The following is a 14,471-nucleotide window of genomic DNA, read 5'->3' as shown; positions in this document are numbered from 1 at the left end:
ATGTATACCATAAATATATACACCTGCTATGTACCCATAAAAATTAAATTTAAAAAAGAGTTTATTGTCAGAATTAGAATACACACAATTGTGGGAGAAACTGGGAGAAATTGTGGGAAAAAAAAAAAAAAATGAAAGACCCAAAATGGGGAGTTGACATCTCAGAAAGTTTAGTAACCAAGTTGGGGCCTGCTGGGAAGTCTGAGAAGTCTGGAAGCTAGGAACACAGAAGACCACTTAGGAGACCTGGTGTAGAAGTCCATGGAAGGATGTTGGCTTTTTGTTGCTGCCGGCCCCCGTGCATGCTCAGTGAAGCATCTGGAACATGCCTGGGGTTGCTATCAGTGAGCAGGTCAGCAGCTGGGAAAGGTAGCTGAACACAGAGAAGAGTAGGACAAACTGGAGCATTCTGGCCCCTCAGTGTCTGTCTCTCACCACTTCTTTCTTTGTCCCCCAAATCTCGCAATATAGCCCTCACGTTTTGCACTTTTAATCTGGTAGCATACTAGAGAAGAGGATCCTGGGAAATGTAGTTTCTAGCATGACCATGTTGATAATAGGCAACCCAGCGTACTTACCAATCAGCCACCCTACTGACCTACCGCCACTGCTGCATAAAATCTCATGATGGAGTAACACCTCATACTCAATCCTCCATAACCTTCCATCCCATGCTACTCTTCTTTGCCTAGTAGATATTCTTGTTTGTCACTTTTCTTTTACATTTTGATTGACTCAAGCAGTACATGACAAAGAAGGGAAATTTATTTATTGCTTGAGTTTTCTTCTTTTATTGTTTTACTTCTGTGAGCTTCTCAAGGATATAAGGTCAGGTACCAATCGTGTCTTTGGTGTTAACTTTTACTCTGGAGTGTACCCCTCACCCTCCATCTCAGCTCTGTGCCATGCAAAGGGAACAATAATCTGATTCTGACTTAATTTGGCCCAGATATTTTTTCCTTTCCTTTAGTATTGCATGTGTGGAGCAAAAGTCAAGTTTATTTAAATATAATGTGTTTTAAGAAATAAATGATAGGCCAGGCATGGTGGCTGACGCCTGTAATCCCAGCAGTTTGGGAGATAAGAGGGGCAGATCACTTGAGGCCCGAAGTTCGAAGCCAGCCTGGTCAACATGGTGAAATGCCATCTTTACCAAAAATCCAAAAAAAAATAGCCAGGCATGGTGGTGTATACCTGTAATCCCAGCTACTTGGGAGGCTGAGGCATGAGAATTGCTTGAACCTAGGAGGTGGAGGTTGCAGTGAGCGAAGATTGCGCCACTGCATTCCAGCCTGGGTGACAGAAGGAAACTCTGTCTCAAAAAAAAAAAAAAGGTAGGGGGTGGGGGAAAGAAATTAATTTTCATTTTATTCTGCCATGATTTTAGAAGTGGACTTCCAGTGCTAGAAGTATGTACACTCTCTATGTAGAAATGCTAAAGACGTATGTGGTAGATGAACCATGAAAGCTTCAGATTCTTTTTAATGACTGAATAGTTCATGGTTTGCTATTGAAATCTTCAGGAACATGAGACAAAACCTTTTTAAAATGAAGTGGTAGAACCTCAATAGTGGCTGAAATCATTTTGAATTCGTTTACAACAGTGCCCATATGCAATCAGTTTCTAATCCTTTTGACTATGTTCCAACAATAGCAAACTAAAAAAAAAAAAGTATTACATTTATTTTTGTGCTATAAATTACAGATGTTGTAGAACAATACATTCCCAGTATGCCTAAATTTTGTACAAAGTTTTCAAAACCCTCTAAATGTAAAAAAATTATATTAAATAAATCAAATTCAGTATTATCTTAATATCAAGTATGAATATGTTTATAATTAAAATGAGCTTAAAGAAACAGGGTTTGGAAGCATCAGTAAATGCAGTCCATAATTCTTTCATTTAGTTGCATGAGACTTTGGCAAGTGGTTTTATAGGTGAAGAAGTAAGGAATGAAAGGATAAACCTCTATCCTTTAAAACTCTTATGGTTTCATCTACTACATTAAATTAAATGCAGATGTGTTAATTATTACTTTTCTTTTTAAATATTAAATGCAGAAATGAATTTTCATTTTATAATTAACTTATGGGGAGAACACATTCTTACTGAATGGGACTCCTTTATTTACGCATATGTTTTTCATCATTGCCCTGTGAAGAGTCCCTTTCCCCTCTTGACTATCTCAGGGAAGACCATGCCTCAGGCTTTGTTTCCTCAGCAGGAACTGGTATTTGTGTCCAGAGTCCACGCGGTCTCTGCAAAAACCCCTTTGGTATTACAAGACCTCATCCATGCCTGTATTTGATCTAAATGGCAAGAGGTTGAATGAATATAAACCATTTTGCTTTCCGTGGTCTTCTCTCGGCTTTCCATTTTAGATGGGGTGACTGGTTTGAAAGAACTGGCTTTTCTGAGGGATCTAGCTGAACAGAATTCAGGGAAGTACGGTGTGCCAGACCGGACGGCCTTGCCTGTGATTAAGGGCAGCATGATGGTGCTGAACCAGTTGAGCAACCTGGAGACCACAGTGGGCAGGTTCTACACAAACCTTCCCAACCGGATGATTGATGAAGCCGTCTTCAGCCTCCCCTTCTCTGATGAGATGGGAGATGGTGAGTTTGGATAGACTTCCTGTTAAAGGAAGGGGAAAATAATTGGGTGGATAGAAATGGGTGCCTCTTTCTCAGGATCATAGGATTTCTTAGCACCCCTGCCACCTGTCCTATAGTTCTGCATTGTACAGCAGAAATCCCCAGCCCAGGTTCTTCCTTATTACCCTGGCCAGAGTACACAAAGTGGATGTTTCCTCTGGGGAGGCTATGTGAGGATTCTCAAATATCCAAAAGTTTGTGACTTAGGACTAAAGAGTAGCTTTATATCATGGCACATGGGGAATGAAACTCAGAAGTGCCGAGGATTCAGCCTGAGACAAGGCAACGCGGTATCATGGCACAAACACGGGCCTGGCCTCATATGGGCTTTCAAATTCCACTCTTCCACTTGAGGTGTTGTCCTTGGTAAGTTATTTAATGGTGTTAATTCTCCATTTGGTCACCTGTAAAATGGGATAGTAAATCTTTCAGATTAGGATTAACTAGATAACATATATGACCTGTCATTATCTAGTTAATCTAGGATTACCTAGATATTATAAAATAAATGATAACACATGACCGGCATACCATTCAATTATAATTACTGTTTTTATTTCATTTACTAAATGTATTTTACCTTTGTTGTTGTCATTGTTATTATTACTAACATCAGCGTCGCCATCATCCTGATGCCTAAGTTACCCATAACAGGATGTTGAGTAAAGTACTGAACCTTCACAGGATTCAATTTCCTGACCTATGAAATAGAATCTGGAAAATATAACAGAAAATACAACATTTCTCTCAAGGCAGTTGTGAAGATTAAATGCAATAATAATAAAACATCTAGAACAATGCCTAACAGTATATTTTCAGTAAACGCGTGATCTTTTTCTTTTACTTCTCCACGTTCTTTCCCTCCTCCACGCTTTTCTCTGTATCCTCCCCTCTCTCCTTCCTTGACAGAGAAGAAAATTGAAGAAGTAGCTAATTATTAGCCAGACAGGCACCATTGCCATTTGAGATATTATATTTATGTTTTGTTAGCTAGGAACTAACAAATATGAATTCACAAATATGAATTTTTTTTTAAACTCATGTAAAAAGTAACAAGCCTATAGAGAAGGTGTTTTCTAGAAACTAGGTAGACATTCTCTTTCTATAAGGAAGAAATAAGCCAACTGCCGTTATATCTCAATTTTTATTTTTAAAGAGCTAGGGCCTCTCCCTCTCACCCAGGCCGGAGTGCAGTGGCGTGATCATAGTTCACTGCAGCCTCTACCCCCTGGCCTCAAGCAATCCTCCCACCTTTGCCTCCTAAAGTGCAGGTGTGGGCCACCATGCTCAGCCTCACTTTTTAAAATCACTCCTATTACTGTCAGGGCCTACACATGTATATAGAATAGAAACTTCCACTTTTAGACAAGGTTATTTCCCTTTTTAGTGAAAACATGAAGTCTTAAATCCAAGTTACCTTTTATGCATGTAGCCTACATTACTGAGTGCCAGCCAAGCATTGTGCCAGGCAGTGATGAGTGAGGCTCACCTCCTACCCTCAGTAAGCTTGTAAGTCTGAGAAGAGAAAGGCAAATCAGTAATTCCTGTTAATACTGTGTGAAAGGGACAAAAGATGTAGAAATCCAGTTTTTCACAAACTCAGAAGTTTATATAGCCAAATTCTATTATCAATAGTGGTATCAGGTAGGGTGGGACTCCCTCCTAAATCCAGAGAGCTGGATTTACCCTGAATGCTTTAAACTAAATCACATGTAGAAATTGGGCCACCTGTTGCCTGATACCATCCAAATTTTACTCCTTGGGGCCTGTGTTATGAATCCTGTGCCGTGGATTTCAGTGATTGGTTCACAGACCTATTGAATTCCTCTGCTGGAGTGTGTCTGTCTTTTCAGTCCCTAGAATTATTGAGTGACACATCCTCGAACTCCATGACATAAGGCTTGATTCTAGGGAAACCCATGTTTATGTGACTGTAGTTCAAAACCTACACAGATTAAAATATCAGTTACTGAACATATTTCTTTTTAAATAGTAAATCTATGTGCTTTAGGTTAAAGCAGAGAGAGTGATTGAGGATTTTGTCAGTATAACAGGAGCTTAGCATACTTTATTTGCCATAATGGGATCAAGAGTCTTCTGTCCCAGTTGATAATTGAAAAGTAAGATTGTGTTTCTTTTTTAAGACTTTGTTCTCAACCTGTCCAGAGGAGAATAGAAATTTGAAGCGAACAGGCATCTCAGTCCCTGAGTATTTCTGTTGTACTTTACTGATCTATGAAAGTGGCTTTAATCCTAGACTAAAGCTCAGGGGATTGTGGCGGGCAGATTGTGACCTCTGTCTCTATGCTGGTCCTCTCAGCCTGCTCCTGCCGCCTACAAGCTATTTATCCTGGGAGACCTGGGAAAAACCTTCTCCAAAATGCATTTCTAAAACCTTCTTAAATACCTGTTATTTTAAAACGTTTTAAAACAGATAGCATTCTAAATATGAACTGCTTAAAAAAATGCTTTTGAAACCAAAATAGAGACCCGTTGCATGACTTCAGAAGCTTTTTCAGTGATGTGTCCACTTCTTCTTACCAAATGATGCATTTAGTTGGCCTATGCAACCATAGCAACTCGATAATACCTCAAGTGGACATCATATGCAATTCTCTGTGTAGAAGCTCATTCTTTGTAGAAGCCTTCAGGAGTGTTTAATCCCTTTGCTGGCTGTTTCTAGAAGAATGGCTTTCTGATAGGCTGATAGACATCAACATGACATCAAGCACAGGAAAACACAAAATCAAGATAAAGATAAACAATCCATCTTTTTGTTTAGAGTTTTCTTTAGAGCCATAGGGTTGTATAATTGTTGGGGATCGTAAAGATCATTTTATCTCACCCCCGCACCCCATCTGATATATGGAGAGACTCATTCCAAGACATAGCACAACTTACCAAACTCAGCAGGGAAGCCACGAGGAGAAACCAGGTGTCTCGATCTCAGGGCCATGCATTGACCCACCATCAGCACACTCTGTTTCTGCATTTTCCTCCTGTGTGCTTTGCCCTTTCCCTAGTTATCCTATTATTGTTGTTGTTGTTGTTTTTCATGGCCTATTACCTAAATACGGTCTTTATATTTTGAAAAGGTTATTAAAAAAAAAAAAGAAGGAAAAATTATGCACTAGAGACTGTGTAGCCCACAAAGCCTGAAATATTTCCTGTTTGAACCCTTACATAAAAATGTAGGAACTCCTGGCCTGAATGACTGGAAATACATTCCTTTGGAAACTTAATTCTTCCTTCAGCTACTTGAAGTTCTGTATGTTCAGATACTGTACCTTTCTAAGATTTTTTCCCCTTGTTTTCACCTTTCTTTAAAGGATGCATTAATGGGGTATAGTAATAATATTAAGCATTCGTTTATCTATAGTCTCTTTTGATCTAACATTTCCTAGAAATCAGTAAAGCAGTTAATGCTGTATCCTTTAAACAGGTGTATGAGCCAGGCACATTGGCTCATCCCCATAATCCCAGCTACTTGGGAGGCTGAGGAGGGAGGATCACTTGAGCCCAGGCAGTTGAGGCCACCATGAGCTATGATCGCACCACTGCATTCCAACCTGGGTGACAGAGTAAGACCTCATCTCGAAATATTAAAATAAAAAAAAATAAACAGATGTGTGAACCAAGGCTCGGAGAAGTTATATCCGATGTCACCTGTACAATACAAAAGGGGTACAGCTGGACTATAAGTACAGTTTTTAGATTCATTGTCCATTGATCTTTCAAGTTCAGCTGAATCTACCTACTTCACGAAATAGAAAAAATGTATTTAGTGCTGCTGATGTTTTGCACTGATCTGGAATGTCTTATCTTTTTAGGTGAAAAAGTAGTGGAAAACATAGAAATTGCTTCCATTTGAATTAACTGCGCTATCTGAGCTGCCAAAGATCGCTCTTTCCCTCCCACTCTAACTCATTTATTACGCTGTCTGCAAAGGCAGTGCTTGATTACTGGACCACATGGGAAACTTTTCTTCCAAACAAAATTGAGACAGCTGGTAGAAGCCTTCATGATTCACCGGAGCACAGTGCCAGTCTTTGTCCAATTCCTTCTCTGCTATTCTTTAGATTTATTTTGTTTTTAACCCATAGGTTTGATAATGACTGTGAGTAAACCCTGTTATTTTGGAAACCTACTTCTGGGAATTGTAGGTGTGGATGTGAATCTGGCTTATATTCTTGAAGACGTGACGTATTACCAAGACTCTTTGGCTTCCTATACTTTTCTCATAGACGACAAAGGTAACCTGCTAAATGTTCATCCTAAGAATACTTTTTAGAAACCTAAAGAAAATAAGGTATAGATATTCTCCAAACAAAATAGAAAAATTGTAGTGTAAAGAGCATTGTGACTAAGATTGCTCATTTGTAGTAGAACACCATAAAGATGGCAGAGTGGATCTCCAAATTACACATGTGTTTCTACGTTCTTTGAGGGGTAGGGAACAGTTATTTGTAAATCAGGAAGTTAGACTGGAGGATTGAATGATACATTGAATATCATCCTTTGACATGAACAGATACTTTTCAAAAGAAGAAATAATGCAGCCAACAAGCCTATGAAAACAATCTCAGTATCCCTGATCATTGGAGAAATGCAAATCCAAACCACAGTGAGATACCATCCTACACCTGTCAGAATGCCTATTATTAAAAAGTCAAAAAATAGCAGATGCTGGCGAGGTTGCCAAGAAAAGGGGACACTTGAACACTCTTGGTGGGAATGTAAATTAGGTCAGCCATTGTGGAAAGCAGTGTGATGATTCCTCAAAGAGATGAAAACAGAATTACCATTCGACCCAGCAATCCCATTACTGGATGTATATATATACACACACACACACCCCCAAAGAAATGTAAATCGGTCTATCATAAAGACACCTGTATGTTCATTGCAGTGCTATTCACAATAGCTAAGACATGGAATCACCCTAAATGCCCCTCAGTGGTAGACTGGATAAAGAAAATGTGGTACATATGAAATACTATGCAGCCATTTAAAAAAGAATGAGATCATGTCCTTTGCAGGATCATAGATGGAGCTGGGGGCCATTATCCTTAGCAAACTAACTCAGGAACAGAAAACCATATACTGCGTGTTCTCACTTATAAGTGAGAGCTAAATGATGAGAACACCTGGACACAAAGAGGAGGACAACAGACACTGAGGCTACCTAAGGGTGGAAAGAGGGACAAGGGAGAGGAGCACAAAAAAAAACTATTGGGTACTATGCTTAGTACCTGGATCACAAAATAATCTGTACAACAAACCCCCACGACACAGGCTTACCTATATAATAAACATGCACATGTACCCCTGAAGTTAAAAAGTTAAAAGAAGTTAAAGAAACAAAAAAAAAAATGTCATCCTTTGGATCTTTTTTTTTTTTTTTTTTTTTACTAAATTGTTATCTTAGATTTACTTAAGATTTATGTGGTAGATTAGAAACAACGAAACAACCAATACCTCCAAAATACTCTTGATTAGACGGATGTTTGATAATTTAAGACATCTTTCCACGCTGCAAGAGTTTTATATAAGCACATATAAAACAGGTTCAGTTTTTATTGGACTGGTGAGTTGCACAATGAGAAGTTGAATATTGGGCAGCCAGCCCAGAGTACCCCATATTTCAAAACAGTGATTCAGAACTTCCTACAACATGTTTCTTATTAACATGCATTTTGTTTTCTTATTGCAGGATATACACTTATGCACCCATCTCTTACCAGGCCATATTTATTATCAGAGCCCCCACTTCATACTGACATCATACATTATGAAAATATTCCAAAATTTGAATTAGTTCGGCAAAATATCCTCAGGTAAGAAAAAGGTGAGGGTCATAGGATTCTTTTTCCCTGAGAATGGGACCCATCAAAGCCCATAGTAATACTCGTATAGTAAATACGAGTATTTACTATAAAGTGTAACACAAGTGTATAAATTATTTTAATGTTATCAAAAGTATTCTCAGTAATGTTTCCATAAGAATAGCACCCAAGATTTTGCTCACTTTGTATCACAGATAAGGTCTCTTGGAACTATCATTTGAGGATAATGTCTTGTAAATCAAATTCTGTGTTCACATTGACTTTCATTGTAAAATCAGATATATTTCATCTCATTTTCAAAAAAAAGTTCCAATGATACCAAATTGAAAAATGTTGGCAAAATAAAAGGCTAAGTTGAGGACCAGCTTTGTTGCATTTGCCAAAAAATAGCCTGGCAAAGTAGCATCCATTCCAAGTGGACAGCACAATCTTATACATTGTTTTTTCTTAAAATAAAAAACAGATTGGATTTTTTTCCAACTGTGATACATTATTTTGGCAGATGGTAACCTGTAGAGGAATGAGTCTTTGTGCTCATTGGTTGAAAATTAACGACTGAGCGATTTGAGACAAGTTAGTCTCTGGAAAGAATTAGAGTTGGGGAGCAAGGATGGAGAGTAAGGAATGTTTTTAATGCAGAGCTGACATAATGCTTTTACGAAATTGAAAATCTCACATTATCTCTTTCAAAACTGATGAGTTTCATTGGTATTCAAAATCAGGAGGTGGCCATTGGCTCACAGCTTCTTCCTTGCCTTTAATTAAGTGCTTAATTTTATCTTTTGCCTGAAATACTTAATTCTGTTTGCCAACACAGCCTCCCTCTGGGCAGCCAGATTATCGCAGTCCCTGTGAACTCATCCCTGTCTTGGCACATAAACAAGCTGAGAGAAACTGGAAAGGAAGCCTACAATGTTAGCTATGCCTGGAAGATGGTGAGTGAGAGGAAGTTGTTTTTGCTTGAAGAGCTACAGGGTGCAGTGCTCTTGTTCATATGGGAATTCTCAGGAAGGGGGTGGCACTTGGGTCTGATATTGTGTCTCAGAATGTGACTAACCAAGTTTTAAAGTGATTGAGAAAGAAGACATTCCACAGATGTTGTAAAATTATTTTTTCCTTTTTTGTTTATAAAACTCATAATTGTTCATGATGAATTCATCACACCATATAAAAGGATAGAAAGCAGAAAGTAAACTATGCCCAGCCTGGACAACATAACAAAATCCCATCTCTATAACAAATGTAAAAATTAGCCAGACGTGGTGACACATGCTGTATTCCCAGCTACTCAGGAGGTTGAGGTAGGAGGATTGGTTAAGCCTGAGAGGTTGAAGCTGCAGTGAGCCACGATAGCGCCAAAACTATCCACTTCCTTCCTTCCTTTAACTTTCCATTCCCCATAAGTAGCCACTTAGATCAATTTCCAGAAAATGTGTATATACAGACAGGCATATATATGTGTGTGTGTATATACACTCACACACGGCTTTAATGGCAGGCATATATATGTGTGTGTGTGTATATACGCTCACACACGGCTTTAATGGCAGGCATATATATGTGTGTGTGTATATACGCTCACACATGGCTTTAATGGCAGGCATATATATGTGTGTGTGTGTATATACGCTCACACACGGCTTTAATGGCAGGCATTTATATGTCTGTGTGTATATATGCTCACACACGGCTTTAATGGCAGGCATATATATGTGTGTGTGTGTATATATGCTCCCACATGGCTTTAATGGCTATATAGTATTGCATTGTGTGGATGACCCAAATTTCTCTAAACACTCCCCTATTAATGCACATTTCAATTACATCCAGTTGGATTTTTTCAGTTCAACTCAAATTGTGGAGGTTAGGAGTTTAAAAGGAGACGTGAAAGCATAAGTACCCTCTGACATTCTCTAAGGAAAAGAAAATCTTAGATTAGAAATTGGATTATTCGTGTTCAACACAAGCAGATCGATAGTTTGGCCATAACTTGTGGCACCCATTTCTGCTTTCTCTTAGCAGATTCATTCAGACACCAGGCTTCAAGGAATCACAGAGAAAGCAGATCTAACACACACTGTTCACATTACCTGTGTTTCTTTTTCTCTCCTCTTCCTTCCCAATTAACATAGCAGTGCTGTTGAAAGACCCTAAATACCATAACTGACCAAAAGGGGAGTGGACTTTTATTTTTATCATCAAATTTTAATCACTGAACATAAAATGCAGTCATGCATGAGATTTTTCTTGGATGGACAAATCTGATGTTTAACCTGTTGACTCCAAATAGATTCATGTAATCATCCCTTTACAAACTACTTATTGAACATTTTCTGTGTACTAAGAAGGAAAAAGAAGATTGATACTCTCTCTGCCTTCATAGAGCATCGAGCCTAGTGGTAGATGCAGACAGTCAAAGAGCAACTCGACACAGTGTCTGTGCCTTTATCAGTTGGATCAGGAAAGATAGGAATTGGAAGTAGCCAGAATGCATTTAGGCAGGAGTCTCTTCCAACCTTCTTGTTTGGTTCTTAAAGTATCACTATTGCAGTAGCAATTACTAAAATGCAAATGAAGCAAACAAATTAATAAATGAAACTATTTGAGAAACTTAATGTTTACAAGCCTAATTCTACTGGTAGTTTGTTGTTTGGTAATACACATTTGAGGAAGGTCAAAGCCTATTTTGAAATTCTCTTAACTGATTCATTTTCAGATTTTTCTTTAGAATGATAGCACCATCTGCCCTTATGTTTATATCATTTTTAAAGACAAATTATTTAATTTTAATATCAGAAAGAGTGAGGGTGAACCAGTCATCAAATTAGAAAACAGACTTTTGTGCTTAAAATTAGAGATTGTTTACCTCCAGCATATTCTGATTGAAAGCAACTCAGTTACATCCTGGGAAAATATCTTCATGGTTGTTGGCATTAAAAGGAAAAGTAGGAAATGTAGGCATCTGTGTACAGTAAAGAGCCTCAATGTTAGTGTGTTTTTTTTTTCTTGGTACAGTAAAGAGCCTCAATGTTACTGTGTTTTTTTCAGTGATCCTAGTAAATTCTGGTTATTCTCCTTAGGCAGATTCGACGTAGTAATCATGCAGTCACTTCAGGTAGCAGTGTTAGCTTTCTCCAAGTTCTAAAATTGTTGAGCAGATCACTATAAGTGAAAACTTAAGGAGATAATAAATAATGAGATTGGAGACTTGAAAAAAAAAATGCTAGGCTGGTTACCCAGTAATAAGGGCAAATATTTTTAAGATCTCTTTAGTTACTTGTTGGGGAGGAGGGTAGATAACTCATCTTGTCCTAAAAAATAAAATGGTTTCTTCTAATATAATCCAAATAGAGTTAGCTTATCCTGAGGACAATTGGCTAAACTGCTTAACACTCATAGATATAGTAGATATTGAGGGATTATTTCGCTGAATTAATTTAAATGTAACTTGAGAGATTGTGTTAGCAGCATTAAGAGATTACTCTGTCACTGAGTAACCCAAGTGCATTTTTTAGCATTTTAGGAGGCTGTTTGCTCTGATAGAAGTACTGACTATTAGAAGGTATTCACATGTTCCCATGTTACACAGGCCTGCTTCACTTCAAAACATGGATCCCATGTTATAATCAGTGAAAAAAACCCACTCCCAACCCATAGAGAGCTCTTCTAGAAATAGAGTTCCTTTTAATGTAGAGACTATTTTTTTCAGCTCAGAACATGACAGAAAGACCTATATTGAAATCCACTTTCCTAAGAGCTGTTTATGAAGTGCTACTTTTAGAAGCTTACGGTAACTTTATTTTTCTCTTAGAGAATAGACCCAATTATAAAATTGTATTCTAGTCATTCTGGTAGGGTTTTGTCTTTTGGTTCCTTGGAACACACAACATAGGAAGACAAACTTAAAGGATGACTGTGAGATTGAAAAGAGAGAAAATAGTAAATGCCACTTCAGAGCACCTTGTCAATTTATAATTTGGGGAATGGAGGAAGAGGATTAAATTTATTAATCTAAGTGAATATCTTTGCCAGCAGTACTTGAAAGCAATTCCAGGAAGATATAAATTGCTTCTGTGTTTAAGAGTCTGCAACCATCCTCACAAATCCTATATTTCACTTAACTCTAACCTACCTATTAAAATTTTCTCCTTTATCTTTTACTTTTACTTCACTAAGTAAATCACATGAGCTGCTTTATAAGGCACCGTTCTTTAGTTCTGATTTTGCTAGTCATCAGCCTCTTCATTTATTTATAAACCATCTTTAAATAGGTTCTATCTTTCTTCTAATATAATAGGATAATAATTGAGAAATTTGGCTTTCTTTTACTTTTAAGTCTTTATCAAGTGGCTAGAACTAGGTAGATTGGCTTTTGATTCTGTGGTGGAATTGTCCCCACTAAATTTTGTTGAAGCATCCATTTCTAGGCACAAAGTGAATCTGGAAATACTACTGTTTCTGCATATGAGCTTAATAAATTAGACTACTTTTTAAGCTATGGCACACTTGCCTATGATGGTCTGCAATGACAAATCAGGCCGACTCTGCAGGGGTGCCATAGGATTTGTATTTTTCATGAGTTTAAGTAGTGATGTTGGTCATTTCCAACCAGGACAAGAGAAAGCAGTAGTTGGAATAGAATGAATGAACTTGATTCTGTATTGGCTGCTCCTCAGTCCGTCCTTTTAAAGTGAGAATTCACTACTGGCTTGAAAAATAGTCAATTCTCAGAACACTTATTGCAAAACCAATTATGTATTTTTAAGTGCATTTCAAATCTAAATCGAAATAAATGTTGTATTATTATGTCCTGTTCTAGCTTGTGCTTATTAACCCACATTAGCAAAAAAAGGCTAGGGTCACAGTTTCAAAGGGACTCTTTTCTTATCCTATTGTTAGCCCCATGATTTTCTGTTACATACTCCAAGTCTCCTCAACAAGAAGAGAAAACAGAAAATATAAAATTAGATACCTTCTATCACCCTGTCCTCATGTCTTCATTCATTCATCATATATTTAATGAACACCTTCCATGTGAGGATAGAAGATAAAGGCAGCAGAAAATAATGTATGCAAAGTCCCTGTCCCCATGGAACCCTCATTTTCTAGGTTAGAAATTCTTTATTGATTTTTACAGGTACAAGACACTTCCTTTATTCTGTGTATTGTGGTGATACAACCAGAAATACCTGTGAAACAACTGAAGAACCTCAACACTGTTCCCAGCAGCAAGCTGCTGTACCACCGGCTGGATCTCCTGGGCCAGCCCAGTGCTTGCCTCCACTTCAAACAGCTGGCAACCCTAGGTAAAGCCCTTACACTTCCTTCACGTTTTTACTCTTAGCAGCTCACTGTAAATATCCTTTTGAATACCATCCACCCCACACCCCAAAAAAAGATACTGAATGCCTGCAGAGTCAGCTGGTTTGGGGATACAAATGTGAAGACAATTTGAAGCCTGGCCTTGAATCAGGTCGTCTAGCAGACGCTGAGACAAGGTTTTGTGTGCTGGTGATTTATACAGGATGGGCTTTGAGAAAGCAGTGAGGAAGTGAGGAGAACAGGACAAGGAAGGGAAAAAAGACAAGTTTGATGTTGAGTGAAGTTTTAACTTCAGCCTGGTCTTCTAGGGGGGCTCTGGAGTGTAAATTACACCAATAGGGTTTGCCCAGACTCTATGAAGAGAACTCAGCTTTCACATTTCTTAGTCATTTTCAGCTTTCTTCTAGTGCTAGGCACAGAGTTTTCAGTGTAGCCCAAAGTCCATAGAGGGAGGCACAGATACAGCCCATTAAAGATAAACATGTAAGTATGGGGATATTGGGGGGGGGTGAGGTAGAATAACAATAAAAGGCCTCCCAAGGAATCTATGTAGCATATCAGCAGTAATCTACCACAGATCCCTATCTTCAAAAGGGCTTAGGAATACAAAGATAATTCAAAGGAAGCAAAAAGGAATTTACATTTATT

At 38.1% G+C, this 14,471-nt stretch overlaps 1 protein-coding gene across 4 annotated transcripts in view; it reads left to right on the top strand.

Moving 5' to 3' along the window:
• The window catches only part of CACHD1 (cache domain containing 1), a 226,820-nt gene that overhangs the window by 178,751 nt on the left and 33,598 nt on the right, over positions 1-14,471 (top strand). For all 4 annotated transcript variants that reach the window (XM_028832884.2, XM_015141703.3, XM_077954745.1 and 1 more), the window contains 5 exons: positions 2,383-2,616; positions 6,759-6,908; positions 8,369-8,492; positions 9,319-9,436; positions 13,639-13,807. In XM_028832884.2, the coding sequence (XP_028688717.1) occupies positions 2,383-2,616; positions 6,759-6,908; positions 8,369-8,492; positions 9,319-9,436; positions 13,639-13,807 (795 nt within the window). The remainder of the gene's footprint in view (positions 1-2,382; positions 2,617-6,758; positions 6,909-8,368; positions 8,493-9,318; positions 9,437-13,638; positions 13,808-14,471) is intronic.

This window comes from Macaca mulatta, chromosome 1 (genome assembly GCF_049350105.2).
Source record: "Macaca mulatta isolate MMU2019108-1 chromosome 1, T2T-MMU8v2.0, whole genome shotgun sequence".
In the NCBI taxonomy this organism is placed as follows: Eukaryota; Metazoa; Chordata; class Mammalia; order Primates; family Cercopithecidae; genus Macaca; species Macaca mulatta.
The sequence above is the reverse complement of the archived record's forward strand: the minus strand, read 5'-3'. Positions and strand labels throughout refer to the sequence as shown.